Here is a 15,667-nt window from a genome sequence, read left to right as displayed (position 1 = left end):
ACACGTATACAATGTTAAAATTATAAACAGGAATTAGTAAAGACATTTAGCATTGCTTAACATCCTTATTCTGTCTTATTCTCTTTTGTCATAATGCACTTTACTCCTTTCTCTTTTTGTAAGATACAGAGTTTTTTGAATGAAGCTCCTCAGACACAACTCTTAATCCATCAGCAGGCAGCAGCTGACTCCTTCCCACTTATATATTTTGAGCGCAACAGGCATCTCAACACAATTATAAACTTGCATTATGCTTTGTTCCCTCAGCTTTTTATGTGTGTTTCCATATTATAAATTATGTTTCATGAACACCACTATTGGTGGGAACATTTGTGTCCATGTATCTCCTGGTTCACTCGTTCCTCCATTAGCTGTCAAGAGTGCTTACATAGCTCTGTGTTACGAGTAGGGTTCCCCCCCCCCCCCCCCGCCGGTCAGGTCCCGCCGCCGCGCCAGCCCCACATAACACACAGAGACTCTGTATTAATATAATTCTGTTGGCCTGTTACTAGTTTCTTATCGGCTAGCTCTGTCAATGGATTTCAATCACTCTGCTGTGCTATTTTCTAGCGGTACAGTGACTAGGTCAAGTTTGCCCCTTACAAAGGGCTCTTCATCGAGTCTGGCACATTTTTCTCTGGAACAAGTGAGTGAACTTACTCCTCAGTGGGATGGGGGCCTGCTTACATGCTTGCCTACATGGAGCAGCAGCTTGCTTTCTTTCGTAAAACTGATATGGGAAAAAATGGCCTGTCAGTCTTATTTTGTGTTCGTTTGATTAGGGACCTGGAGTAGTGTGAACCTTGCTTCACTTATCAATACCCCTTATACTTTATGTAGCTTTTTTTGTTCTATGAACTGTTGATTCAGTTTTTACACCCATATTTCTGTTGGATTGCTCTTAAAAGTTGACGTATTCCAGTCATCTCTGATCTTCCCCAATGCCCTCTTCAAGTCATTTTTCTCTTTCTTTGCAGCACCCTGCTTTGAGTCTGCCATTTCCAAGTCTTCTTGCGTTCTATCAGGATGCTACATGCTTTTCTAACTTTTTTTCCACTTGATCCCCATGTGTAATAGATCATAAGCTTTATTTCTGGGAAAAACGTATACTGCGGCATAAACATTCAAAGGCAATACAGAAGCAAATGGCATCAAGTAAATCACAGGATATATATTTACATATCCTAACCAGTGACATAGAACTAAAACATCTAGACCATGTTTTTCCACATGTGCGGAACTTGTTAATGACTGAGAAGACCGATCTCTGTAGTGGCGCTCTCTAGTGAGTGCAATGTGTCCTTTAGCTATTGTTGCATAGTAAATCACCCCCAAACTCAGAGGATTAAAACAATAAGCATGTATTCCTGCTCAGCTGGGATCTTCTTTTGGTCTCTGCTGGGCTAGCTTTGGCATCTGCGGTTTTGCTCACCTGAGTTGGACTCTTGTCTGTCTGGGGGCCTGCCAGCTTTATGCTGGTCCAGGGTGCTTTCTCACCAAGACAATTAGTCACCTTTCTGAGTTTTCTACTTCTGCACGGTTGACCTAGGCACGCTAAAACCTTAGGTGCTGAGATCTCAGCTCACAACTTGAAGCTGTCTTGAGCCTCTTTCTAATGGCCACGGGTTACAAAGTCTACCCAGGTCGAAAAGTGGGCAGATTCCCCCACTTCATGTTCTGATAAGCTCGGTAATCACAATCCAAAGTAGGTGTAAACAGGCAGGGAAGACCACCTGGGGCCGTTTCCAGGCTCAGACCACCCCACACACCGTCTTCCATTTATCCAAAAGATGTCAGATATTTTCAGTTATCACTTTCTAGAGGATTTTTAAAATTAATACATTTGAAGGCTTCCAAGTATTTGAAGAAAACGCGGGATTAAGTGGCAGCGATATCTACATATCGTCTCCTGTAGTGTCGCACCTCAAAAGTGATGCCGTCTGTGTGGCCTACAGGACTGTGTAAGGTAATCTAATAGCATCAATATGTGATTCAGTAAACCCATCGGATTTCTGTATATTACAGAATGAAAATTATGAGGTGGCACATGTGTGTAATCTCAGTACCCAGGAGGCAGAAACAGATGGATTTCTTTGAGTTTGAGGCCAGTCTGATTGACAGAGCAAATCCCGAGCCACCAGAGCTACACAGTGAGATCCTGTACATGTCTGTGTGTGTGTGTGTATGTGTGTGTGTGTGTGTGTGATGACTAGTTAAGAACAAAGGGGTCTGTAGGAGTGGGAGGGAGGATAATGGGTGAATATAGTCATAGTACACTGCATAAATGTATAAATTGTCAAAAAAATAAATAAAATGCAAGAAATAACAAAAATCACAACAGAAAAACAAATTACAAAGCTGTTTTAAAATATATCTAATTGATGAAACTCTCCAAATGAGACCTTCTCAGCTCAGCAGTCAGAAACTTGCCTCTACAAACTCTACTTTGTAAGACTGAACCCATCTTGTCATGGCTAAAAGTAGCTTCTAATAAACAGTCTTCCAATTATACTAGAAGAAAACTTAAAGAAAAAAAAAAAAAAAAAAAAAAAAAAAACCTAGGCAAGGGCTTACTCTAATGCTAGTCTCAAACCAATGATAGTTCAAGCAATTCTCCTGACCCAGACTCAGAGTAATCGGGGTTACAGGTGTCTGCCACTGCGTCCAGGCTGGAGAGAAGTTTGCTTTCCCCTCTAGCCCCCTTGGAAGAGGGTAGATTTCATAAGGAAATGTGACTCGGGGACTTCAATGGGGAAATACCCAAGAACGAGGTCAGGCTAGAGATGCAATTCATTGGCAAAGTGTCACCACGTGTGCACAGGCCCTGGGCCCATCCCAGCTTCGCAGGAACCAGGCTGGTGTGCACTCTTGTAACCAAGCATATGAGGCAGACACAGATGATCATAAGCTCTGCCTCAACTACATAGTGAGTTTGAGCCCAGACTGGGCTACACGAGAGCGCGTTTCAAAGCAGAAAACAGAGGAAACAAGGAAAACATTGGGACCGCCCATACTTCGAATAATGGTAGACCCTAACACACAGGGCTCTCCCGAGTAGGACATGGAGAAGCCTAAGAAATAAATGTTAGGATAGGCTAACAGGCAACACCCATATCTCAGAGAATTAAGAAATCATCGTGTGCTTCCGGCTCACATCACTGCCCAGTGCAGTCTGTTCTTCTCGGGCTGTGACTGTGTTCTCCACCCAGCTTTAAGTCCTCGAAAGTCTTTGTGGCTGCAGGGCTTTCCCGTCCTGCTGGCCTGTGTCTGAGGCGGGCCTGGGCTTGACCTCACCACCAGAGCAGACCTGTGTCTAAGGCAGGCCAGGGGGGCGCTTAACCAAGGTGTTGGGGAAGGGGAAAGCATGCACACTCCAGACCTTTTTAAATTGAGGTGAGCGGAGCCTGCTTTTAGGAGCTCAGTTTTCTCAGTTTAGTGGGTCAGAAATGAAGAAATGAGAGAGAGGAGCTGTCAAGTGCCCCCATTTCTGACGGAGCGTGGAGCAGCTTCACTTTGGAGCAAATGATGGTTCAGAGGTTTGGCCAGGCCGTGGGTGTCAGCCATTTTGAGCTGAGTCCCAGAAAACATGTGAACTTGGATTATATTATTCTATAAGTTTTTTCTGCTATGAAATATTAGGTACAGAAATGGACAAACTGGGTGACAGGACAGTGGGCGAGAGGGGACAGGACAGTGACACCTGTAACTCCTGCACAACTGCTAGGAGAGTGTGTGCGTGTATGCGTGTGTGTGCGTGCGTGTGTGCGTGTGTGTGTGTGTGTGTGTGTGTGTGTGAGACAGGATGGTGACAACTGTAACTCCAGAGAGTGGAGCACAAACTGCTAGGAGACTGTGTGCATGTATGCGTGTGTGTGCGCGTGTGCGTGCATGTGTGCGTGCGTGCGTGCGTGTGCATGTGTGTGTGTGTGAGACAGGACAGTGACACCTGTAACTCCAGAGAGTGGAGCACAAACTGCTAGGAGAGTGTGTGCGTGTGTGTGTGTGTGTGTGTGTGTGTGTGTGTTCAGGGACATTTTACGACAAAGAAAAACTGCATTTGGGAATTTTAGAAAAGACTTTAGAACTTTAGAAAGAATTTAGCCTTAAAAGAGATGGCTCGCCTAGTTCAGAGGAAGCAGAAAGGGAAAAAGAGATATCTCAATACTATAATAACAATGACAGTAACAACGACATCAACAATAACAACAACAAATAGCTAGTTGGAGTCTGAGCTTGGCAGTACATACCTGTAATGCAGGAGGATTACAAGTTTGGGGCCAGCCTGTGCAACATAAAGAGTCTCCATCAGAAAAGGGGGGGGCAAAAAAATCCTATTGGAAATTCGAGAACTGTAAAATGCAACCACCAAACCTTAACCAAGTTAAGAACTCAGCAGAGGGAGGGCTGGCCAGCTGGCCAGGGGAAGAGGCATGTGATAGCTAACTGAGGAGCTGACTTCAGTCCGGAACCCTTGCTGAACTGTGAAGGCTGACTGAATCCCTGGACCCTGCCACTGGGTCGTACCCTCTGTGTAACAGTTGGATGTAACTATTTAACTTCATCTCATATCACACTGCAAAGGGAAAAAATTTTCACTTATACTTTCTTCTCTTTTATTTAATTCAAAAGCAAAAGTTTGGATTAGTTTGGACACTGGGTTCAAGAGCTTTTAAAAGACAGTATTTCCCCCCATTTTTAAGGACTCACACATGATACCAGCGAATAGAAAGCCTTGTGTCCCATTGCAGGACAGCTACTGCATAATGATTGCACAACCGAGTGCTGAAAAATGGCCGACTCCTGGCTTTGGCTATGACTTTAATTATAGGGGTAGGCGACAAGATTAAACGGTGAAAGTGCTTCCATCATTTGGACACTCAGTGTAGAGTTTGTTCATTTCATAATTATGCCAGCAAACACGACTGTATATGTTATAATTTAGAAATCCCATTTTATAGTTTGCCTGTTCTAAGGTGAAATAATGCATTGAATAATCTGGGAGTTGGGACATGTTTTTCTTTTTAAAGTCCTTGAGAAAAACTTCATATCTACGGAATAAGAAGGAAGGAAAATGGAACATGAAAGGAAAAGATGGAAGCATGCACAGATGAGGGAGAGGAATGTTGTGGTGAAAATGACCTCACTTCTTAAGAAACGTGCGCTTTTGCTGTTAAAAGTCAGGCAAGTTCACGGGGGCTGGAGACTTAAAAGGATAACAAAGGTTAAATGGACATTTCACTCTACTACCCAGAGATGATCACTTTTGACATTTGGATCTTTGAGCTTTATCTGTGTAGACCTTGCCTGTGTGTGTGCCAGGACGCACAGCAAAGACCCGCTGTAGAACAGAGAGTTAGGACCAAGAGAGCTGTGAGTGTGAGCGAGAGTGTGTCAGTGAGTGAGTGTGTGTGAGAGCGAGAGAGTGTCAGTGAGTGTGTGTGAGAGCGAGAGAGTGTCAGTGAGTGAGTGTGTGTGTGAGCGAGTGTGTCAGTGAGTGTGTGAGTGTGTGTCAGTGAGTGTGAGCGAGAGTGTGTCAGTGAGTGAGTGTGAGTGAGAGTGAGTCAGTGAGTGAGTGTGTGTGAGTGTGTGTCAGTGAGTGAGTGTGTCAATGTGTCACTGAGTGAATTGTGTGTGAGTGTCAGTGAGTGAGTATGTGTGTGTCAGTGAGTGTGTGTGAGTGAGTGTGTCAGTGAGTGTGTGAGAGAGTGTGTATGTGAGTGTGTATGTGAGTGTGTATGTGAGTGTGTCAGTGAGTGTGTCAGTGAGTGTGTCAGTGAGTGTGTGTGAGAGCGAGAGAGTGTCAGTGAGTGTGTCAGTGAGTGAGTGTGTGGGAGCGAGTGTGTCAGCGAGTGAGTGAGAGTGTGTGTCAGTGAGTGAGTGTGTCAGTGTGTCACTGAGTGAATTGTGTGTGAGTGTCAGTGAGTGTGTGTGAGAGTGTGTCAGTGAGTGTGTGTGAGTGAGTGAATGAGTGTGTGTGAGTGTGTATGTGAGTGTGTCAGTGAGTGAGTGAGTGTGTCAGTGTGTCAGTGAGTGAGTGTGAGTGAGTGTGTCGGTGAGTGAGTGTGTCAGTGTGTCACTGAGTGAATTGTGAGTGTGTGATTGTGTGAGTGTGTGTGAGTGTGTATGAGTGTGTGTTTGTGTGTGTTGTTACTCTGGCTCCCCTGGCTGGCGTGCACTTTATCACTCCATCTCCTTACTAATTTATTTCACAAGTATCCAGTGTCCCCACACCCTAAGTGCAGTGTGGGCCTGGGCCCCTCCCCCTCTGGGTGATGCTAAGGTTTTAGCGAATAAAGGAGGACAGGGTCTGCTTGCACCCGCGCGTGACTTCATGGGCAGAGACTCTGAGGGGTCAGCAGGAAGGGGCAGCATCTCTTCTGGCGACAGTTGGGGTCAGCACAGCTGCTCTGGTCGCTCACGGAGGCTGCCTGGCCTCAGGACCTGAGGAGAGGGCTCCTGACTTGTCCCTGGCTGACTGTGGCATGCTGGGTAGTGCACTCTGTGCCCTCTGGCAGCCACCAGCATCTCCTGAGCACTTACTCGGCAGTCAGGACGCTACCCCCTCCCCCCCAGGACAAGCCTGCTAGATAGAATCTCCTTCACAGATGAGTAAACTGAGCACGCAGGCACGCTCAAGGTCACGTGACGGCAAGAACCAGCCAACAGCTCCAAACCCTCCATTTTCCTGTCGGATGAAACTTACCACTTATAATTAATAAGCACCCATGTAGCTCACTAGATTTAGTCCTGAGTTTCCTTGTAAGTGCTTCGTTATGGGCACTTAAACCACAAGGCCACTATGAAAAATATTTACCAGTAGAAAATCCACTTTGCTTCCTTTTTTGTTTTCGAGATGGCTCTGGCTGTCCTGGAACTCCCTCTGTAGACCAGGCTGGCCCCTCGGGCTGGCAGTACTGGGATTAAAGGCCAGTGCCACCCACCACACCCGCCACACCTGGCCAGTTGTCATGTTTTTAATTTTTTTTTTTTTTTTTGAGAGACAGTCTCCAGCATCCCAGGCTGACCTCAAGCTCACTCTGTAGCCCCAGATGACTTTGACTTGGTCCTGCTGAGCTTATGGGTGCTTATTAACTAGAAGTGACACCCATGGGTCACGGTGCCTGCAGTGCTGGGGTGGAACTCGGGCTTTTGTGTGTGCAGCAATCACTCCACTCACGGAGCTCCAAGCCAGCCCAGAAGTTTCCACTTTATATTTTAAATCCACCACGGTACTGGAGCTTACTTCCTTGGGGAAAGTCTCGACTAATTAGTGCATTTCATTTTTCTTTCTGGTGTTTCTAAAGAACAAATGAAATCTTGCTCTCTATCTGTGGCCTAGCCTGGGGTTTTAATGTGGTAAAATAAAACAGAACATTGACTTTCCTATTGTGACCATGGGGCAGATCCACGCAGATCCATGGGGCCATCAGCACTGTCCTCTTGAGCCCTTTCCCAGGCTGCTGGAACTAAAGAGCAACCCCCCCCCCCATGAGTGTTGTTTGTGAAGGAAAGAGATCCCATATTACACTTACCTTCTTGATGTGAGTGAGTGCATAATTGTTTTCCGGATGTGAGGGAGGGGACAGTAGCTAATATAATGGCAAATGCAGAAGCCTACTACTGACAAAGGTGTGTAATTTGTAAAACAGCTGAGTGGGCACAATTCTGATTTCCCGTCGCCCTCGGCACCCCAGCGCACCTCTGATAATGCTTTCCTTGGGCGTGTGTGTTTGCGTTGCTAAAAATCACATCCGTGCACAAAATGCCAGCTTAATTATAAGAACCAGTGCCAAGCGTGAGGTTTTACATTTTCTTTTTACATATGCTTTCTGATTTGCAGATGAGACAATTCTAACCGATTTCTAAAGAGTGGAATAGGTTTGGAGTGGTAGGGTTGTGAGTGCCCCTCTGTCACACTGAGACACCCTTTGGCCTTTCCCTGTCCCCTGTGGCCACTGCCCACCCCCCTGCCCTCTATACCCCCCCCCCCAAGTGGTGATTGCATGGCCTCCCAAGGTCCTTGCTGTAATTTTAATATCAGGCAAATGTACCAGGTTTCCTGCCAGAGTTAGGGTTTCTATGCTACAATACCATGACCAAAAGGCAAGTTGGGGAGGAAGGGGTTTATTCAATTTACACTTCCAGGCTGCTGTTCCTCACCAAAGTCAGCTCAGGAACTCACACAGGGCAGGTGTCTGGAGGCAGGAGCTGATTCAGAGGCCACAGAAGGGAGCTGCTTACTGGCTTGCTCAGCCCACCTTCTTATAGAACCCAGGACCATCAGCCCAGGGATGGCACCACCCACCATGGACTGGGCCCTCCCCCATGGAGAAAATGCCTCACAGCTGGATCTCACAGAGGCATTTCCTCAGCTGAGGCTCCTCCCTCTCTGATGACTCCAGCTTCTGTCAAGCTGACACACAAAACCAGCCAGTACACTTTCCTATGGTTTGGGGCACAGGCAGGGGTCATTGGGAATGACATTTATCTACACACTTGGCCTCAGCTAAATCACTTAAGCTCAAAACAGTAATCGTGAAAATGGCCGAGCCAGGTAGAGTAATGCATACGCCGTACGTCTGGAGGCTGAGGCAGTTGGATTACTAAGAGTTTCAGGGCAGCCTGAGTTAGATAGTGAGCTCCCAGCCAGCCTAGGCTACATTGACCCTTTTCTCAAAAGCAACAACAAAAATGGTTTAGACTTGCCAGGCGTTGGTGGCACACACTTTTATCCCCCACCCCCCCAGAAGGCAGAGGCAGGTGATCTCTGAATTCAAGGACAGTCTGGCCTACAGCGAGAGTTCCAGGACGGCCAGGGCCACACAGGAAACTCTGTCTTGGAAACAAAAACAAAAACAGGTTTAGACTCTGAGGCATGCCCCAGCCCCTACGTTGTGTTTTTACCCATAATTCTGTGAGGCAGAAGTGAATGACTATGTTCCACGTGGGCCAGCTGAGGAACAGAAAGACCGTATAACAAGCCTCAGGTGCCCAGTTAGTAAGTAGGAGTCAAAGCAGGCACAGCCAGTTTTTCTCAACAGGAGGGGCCCTTGGGAGAGCATGGGGTTAAGGCAGAAGCTCCCCACACAAAGCCTGCATCTCCTCCCTGTCTCAACAGGGTTAGGCAAAGGCCCGTCGATGGAGGCCCCAAGCAGGGGAGGTTGAGGGACAGCAAGGGCCCATTGTAGCCATGTGTCATGTGCATGCTGTGTCCTTTCCTTATTCTCAACAACCACCAGCAGCCCAGTCACCCCAAAGTCACCATCTAAGTCACCCCGTGACATGCTTCCAGTTAAACAAGAGCAAAGAAGACCACGACCCCCCCCCCCTTCTCTGTTTTAATTCTAGCCACTTGGAGCCAGTGACTATTTGGAACTATCAAAGAATTTTGATACGGTATTTGTACGAAACATTCCACAGTTTTCACTGGCAAAGCGGACTCAAGCGAGGCGATTCATAACTCTCATCGATAACTTCTATGACTACAAGGTAAGGATGGGCTCCATTTTCACGGGACTGTGAAGTCAGATGTCCTGGGTCAGAATCCTGGCTGTACCAATTCCTTTACTGCTGTGCCTCAGTTTCCCCATGGGGGGGCTAACAGTATCTGTCCCCTGTGGTCGTTGTGAGGACCACACAGGTTGGTCCCTGTAACGTGCTTGAAACCACATTTGAGCCACGCTGAATGCGGTGTACTTCCTATTAAAAACAGCGGCGGCTAGCGTCAGGCTCCACCGAAAGTCTGCTGCTACGTGAATGCCCCTTCCTATAAGTAGGGGCTGTGTGCACCAGACTGAGGGCTCAGTGCACGTCTGAGCTGAATGACAGGGGACCCTTTGCCTTGTTGAAATGTTTCCCTACGGTCTCCCCAGCCTCACCGCAAACCGTAGCAGTAAAGGTAAGAGCACTGTGGAAGGACCCTGGGATCCGGGCTGCGGCTGCCACAGGCCTGGCTTCCCTGTAAATAGACAGCTCCTTCTGTTAGTGTCACAGCGTGGTCTAAGACTTGCAGAAACGTTGAAAAGTGCTGTGTGTGAGGTTTTCAAATCACCGCTTAACTACAAACTACTAGGAGAAAACAAAACAAAACAAAAAACCCCACAGACATCTTGAAGCAAAGACCCACGCTCACTGTGTGGCGAGCAGGTAAAATCCCTGTGAGATTCTTCTTTCCCACCCTGTACTCCTTTCCTGGTTCAGGTGCGCATAATTTGCTGTGCGTCGGCTCCTATCCCCAGCTTGTTCTCGATTCAACACCATGACAGTGAGTTGGAGCAGAGCAGGATACTGATGGACGACTTGGGGCTGGACCAGGTGGGTGATAGTAACAATTGTGGTTTTGCAGAAGGAGCTGTTGAGTTGATGTCTTCTAGCCAACTCCATCTCAGAATGGGCACATTCAGAGGTGCTGGTCTAGAGGCCCTGTTGAGGGTGCAGGACCAACGCTCCATTTTCACACAGTAGAAACAGCGTCTCAGCTGCAAGTCCCAGCTGAGGAAAAAAATCCATGGCCTCGGGAATGTTGATTGTCAAAAAGCAACACCTGTGTGCAGTCATTGCACCTGAGGAGCTGGTCAGTCAGATAGTTTCTCATCACAGACCTTTGAAATCCCTCTAAGGGTCAGGCTCCAGACTTAACGCCCAACATGGAGAAATCAGGGGATGTGACCTGAGGTTCTAGAGTCACAGTGATGTGGCTTAGAAGTGGTGAGCTTTTTTCTGTAAGAACTCAAGAGCAAACCCCCAAGGAGAGAAAGAAGAATCCTCATAACCACAAGCCCATGATGGTGTTCCTAGTCCCAGGGTGTTTGTTGACTGGCTTCACGGCGGGAGGGGTCCCCAACATACTCCTCAGCAAGGAGGCCAACATCCCAATAGCTAAGGACCAAAAGCGGCTCTAGTCTTTGCAAACTTCTTCAAGCAGGGTGGACCCATAGGACCTTTCGGTCACTCAGTCTACAAAAGGCTCTTCAGGCATCTGTCCCTGGGCCTTACTAACTTACTAGAGCTTGTGGGATTCATTTTTGGGTTGTTAAGACAGGCACTGCTTTGAACTTGCAACCTTCCTGTGGATTTCTGTGATTATAGGATATGTCACCATGCCCAGCAAAACTATCATTTTTTTTTGTTTGTTTTTGCCATTAACTACTTTTGAAGAGAGATTTCTTTCCAGCTTGTTCTCATAGCTTGCAGAGAACATCCTTCTAAGCAAAACCTTTTAGTTTCTGTTCCAGTTTTGATCTGATATTTTTCTTTTCTTTTTTCCTTCCTGGTTCTGTTGATTACCTATTAGTTTAGATCAGGTAACAGTTTAGTCCCATGTAAGAGATTGTGTGTATGTGTGTGTGGGGGGGGATATATTATCTAAGCAGATAAGCCTGAAGGTGTTTTCAGCCCGGGTTTGGTCCACAAGTGTTCGTCTGGAGTAGCCGGTTTTCACTGGGGCTTGCTTGCTTTGTCTGCTCTGTCTCAGGACTCAGCAGGACTCTCCATGTTCACTGGAGAAGAGGAAATCTTCGCATTTCAACGCACGATTTCCCGCCTCACAGAGATGCAAACTGAGCAGTACTGGATCGAAGGGGACAGAAGCAAGAAGTAAGGTCACTTTCACCTGTGACATGAATAAAAACAGTGCTGCGAGACGGCACTGTGAGACTTGACGAAATCATCTCTCCATCATCCATTCTGCCCTTTGTCCTCCAGACTCCGGTCATCTGAGGCAGTGGACGATGACACTGAATCTGGCCTTTGTAGAACCACGTTTCGCCCGTCTATTTGGACTCATTTCTACGTCGTGAAATGGAATCATCACTCCTGGAGATTACTATAAAAGCTGACATGTTAGCACCGGACTGAATCATGGACATGCAAACACACAGTGAATGCTGGCTGCCTGGGTAATCTCAGTTTTGGCTGCACTGTAGTCTCACCTTAGAAATACACTTGCTATAAGGTGCAGGTGGAGTTCCGCTTTGCAGTTCGAAACAAAGAAAGCTTCTGGACATATGAACTGAAGGGGAAAGCATCTTGCGTTGGCCTCTGTCTTCCTGTTGGCTGCTTATGAATTGCACTCACACCCAGGGCTTCGGGTTTCCTCTGTGCTACAGAGAATCGGCGTCTAAGCCATAGATAGATCCAGGCTGAGTACGTGGGTTACAAACCCATCGAGGAAGTGGGAAATTCCAACTAACAGCCGGGTCTCCCCTCTGCCAGCCAAGGAGGGCAGGTACCCAGGACAGGACGTGACTGACTGCGGGAGCTCGGGAGGAGGCGGAGCCACAGCAGCAGCAGAGTGGACCCACACTGCAGTGTTCATTGCCCGCCCTTGATGCTGAGACTGCAAAAAGCTGGACCTCGTAGGAAACAGGAGAGCACGCTTGACAAATCCATAAATAAAAGCTGATTTCTTCTTCACGGAGTTTCTCTGAGTCATTTAAGTAAAACCTGTCTCTTCTAGGTATTATCACAAAAGGAGACTTGGGTTGTGGTTATGGGGGTGGGGTGACTCCGCAGTTAAGAATGCTTGCTGAGGGCGGGAGGGGTAGCTGAGACTCTAAAGACTAGACTCACAACCAAAAGTATAAGAATGTTTGCTGATCTCTCAGAGGACCCGAGCTCGGTTCCCAGCACCATGTCGGATAGCTCAACCCACCTGTAACTCCAACCCCAAAGGATTTGATGCCCTCTCCCAGCCTTCAAGGGCATTCACATGCTCATGTCATGTACCCACATAGGCAAACCTCCATACAAATAAATAAATAATAATAAAAAAAAAAACAAGTTATTTTAAAAAGAGAAAGCGAATCTGAAGTTCTGGCCCAGTGAGATGGCTCACCAGACAAAAGAGCTGCACACAACCCTGACAATCTGAGTTCAAACCTTGGAACCCACAGTTGGTTCTCAATGTTGTCCTCTGACTATCATACTTATGCTTGTACTTAACATACACACATGTACATAATAAATGGAGTAAATTTTAAAAAGACCTTCTTAATCCCTCTTCAGAAAAGAAAAGCCATGAAACCCCCAACATGACATGAAAATGAACTGTTTGGGGAGTAGTCTAACAATCATATGCCTATCAGTGTAAATAGGTTCTTTGAGGCTATCTGTCATCTAATAATCTGCCCACATCATTCTACTTTTGAGACTAACTTTTTATGTCAAGAAGATGGATGAGTAGAGTACCCATGCATGGAAAAAAAAGTTTGAATTTGGCTTCTGAAAGTTAAATGTGGTGTAACAGTTTATGTATGTACATACAGACGGGTGGTGGACAGACAGGTGGATGGACTGGATGGATGGGTGGGTGGGTGGGTGGGTGGATAGTTGGGTGGATGGGTGGGTGGAAGGATGGATGGATGGCTGGGTGAATGGATAGGTAGGTACATAGATTTTTGCGGTACTTGCTACCAAACTCAGTGCATTCGCCTGTGCCAGGTAAATGCTCCACCACTGAGCTGCCTCACTCAGGCACACTCTAGTCCTGTGTCATTATTGGGGAGCCAACAGTCCCAATGAAAACTCCACATACAGGCGAGGACACCTCCTTGCCCAGTGTGGCAGTTGAATGTAATTAGCCCCATAAGCTCAAAGGGAGTGAGTGCCATTATTAGGAGGTGTGGCTTTGTCGGAGTAGGAATGACCTTGTTGGAGGAAGTGCATCCCTGTGGGGCGGGCTTTGAGGTCTCCTATGCTCAAGCTATGCCCAGTGTCTCAGTTCCCTTCCTGTTGCCTCTCAGCTCCTTGTCCAGCACCATGCCTGCCAGCACACCACAATATCCCACCATGATGATAAATGGCTGAACCTCTGAACTGAAAGCCACCAAATTAAATGTTTCCCTTTATGATGTTGCTGTTGTCATGGCGTCTCTTCACAGCAATAGAAACCCTGACTAAGACACCTAGTCACATCAACCAAATCAACCTAGTGACCAATGTGTGTGTGACCAGTATCACAGCCAGATTGCCCTCACATCTGAGGTCAGTTATTTGGAATACAATTTCATTTTTCATTAATCAATGGTGTAATATCGACTCCCAGTGCTATTAGATAGCCTTTTAAAATACTGTGACTGAAGGGTGAACGGCAGTAAAGCTCCGCCCACATTGCAGGGTGTGCCCTCTCCTGTTCCCACCCCTCCAGCCCCAGGACCCTTCCCCAGCTCCCTAGGCCTACTGGGAGGGGCTTTCTGAGCCTGGAGTTGGGAGCAGAGAGGAAGGCTCTACCTCCTTATCAGGAAGTTCTGCATATGATCCATCTTCATCCAGGCCTCTTCTCCACAGTCAGCCTTACAAAACAGCATGCAAGAAAAAGAAAGAAAAACAGCCAGACCGAAAGGAAAACAGAGGTTGGGTGTCGTCCTTCACCCACATTCTCAGGACTGGGAGGATTCTTAATGCAGTGTTTGGAGGATATTTGCATATTTATAATTTTATATCTTTGGGCCAGCACTACAGCCTAAACAGAAAATTCGTTTAAGTTTCATGTAAACCTACACATAGCCCAAAGGTAATTTTTTTTTGTGGTATTTCTAGTGTACCTGAGTTTTAAAGATATTTATTTATGTGCATGGGTGTTTCACCTGCATGTAACTGTGCACCATGTGCTGGGCATGTCTGAGACCTTCAAAGCCTGAAGAGAGAGAGCATCAGATCCCTTAGAACTGGAGTTACAGACAGTTGTGAGATGGCATGTGAATGCTGGGAACTGAACCCAGGTCCTCCAGCAGAGCAGTCAGTGCTCTTAACTGCCGGGCCATCTCTTCAGCCCCTATGCCTGCATTTTGACTACGATGTGAGGTGAGACATGGGATTTTCCATTTGATGTGACAGTCAGCATACCAGGTTGTGGAACACCTCAGGGTTTAAATTTTTAGTTAGGGATACTCCACCTGCAACGCAGAAGTGCAGCACAGGACAGCCCACACTGGGAAGCTGCTAAGTTCCCAGCCTGCCAGTCTTTTCCCTGGGGCTTCAGATCAACCAGGGGCCCATGTTCTCCCTGAAGTGCTTGGTGTGTGTGTGTGTGTGTGTGTGTGTAACAGACCATGAGCTTATTTGCTGGTGACAATCATGAGGTAGATAATATGGAAGACCTACATAGTTTAACTCATTTCTGAGTCCAAAGCACTACTGATTTACTTTTATGCGTTCCCAGTGGGATTTTGCATTTTTATTACAAGGAAATGCTTTAATCCATCTGAACCCTGCCCCCCCCCAATATCTCTGCTCTCACCCGGTACTTACAGGTATGAAAATAATAGAAGTTTTAAATTATTTACAATTTTAAAACAATCTCTACATTTAACATAAATCAATGGATATGTACACATTTGCTTATTTAAGAGTCACGTGGCGCTTATATGTGCTAAAATTCTTCGTAAACAAACTCATTTGATCCTAGTGACTCTCCTCTGAGATAAAGGTGCTGTTACCCCTGTTTTACAGACAGGGAAACTGAGGCCAGGAAACAAAACCAGAGCAGGGAAGGATGCAGACACTAACTAGACAGTCCATTTCCCAGTCCCTGTCGTGTAAAATCCACTCCCGCAGCCTCTCCAGACCAGGTCTGAGTGGGGCTCAGTGAGTCTGTGACTTCGGTGTTTGGGTGTGTCTCACCTGGTGTCTAAAGGATTGTCAAATGATTGTTAAAATTAACACCCCC

The 15,667-nt window shown here is 46.7% G+C and overlaps 1 protein-coding gene across 1 annotated transcript in view; it reads left to right on the top strand.

Annotated features, from left to right (window-relative positions):
* Positions 1-11,611, top strand: part of Afg1l (AFG1 like ATPase) — a 121,481-nt gene extending 109,870 nt beyond the window's left edge. The window contains exons 11-13 of the mRNA XM_051175577.1: positions 9,349-9,489; positions 10,201-10,314; positions 11,474-11,611. Coding sequence (XP_051031534.1) covers positions 9,349-9,489; positions 10,201-10,314; positions 11,474-11,599 — 381 coding nt within the window. The 3' untranslated portion in view covers positions 11,600-11,611. The remainder of the gene's footprint in view (positions 1-9,348; positions 9,490-10,200; positions 10,315-11,473) is intronic.
* Positions 11,612-15,667: the final 4,056 nt, after the last annotated feature.

Source organism: Phodopus roborovskii, unplaced genomic scaffold (genome assembly GCF_943737965.1).
Source record: "Phodopus roborovskii unplaced genomic scaffold, PHOROB, whole genome shotgun sequence".
Lineage (NCBI taxonomy): Eukaryota > Metazoa > Chordata > Mammalia > Rodentia > Cricetidae > Phodopus > Phodopus roborovskii.
The sequence above is the reverse complement of the archived record's forward strand: the minus strand, read 5'-3'. Positions and strand labels throughout refer to the sequence as shown.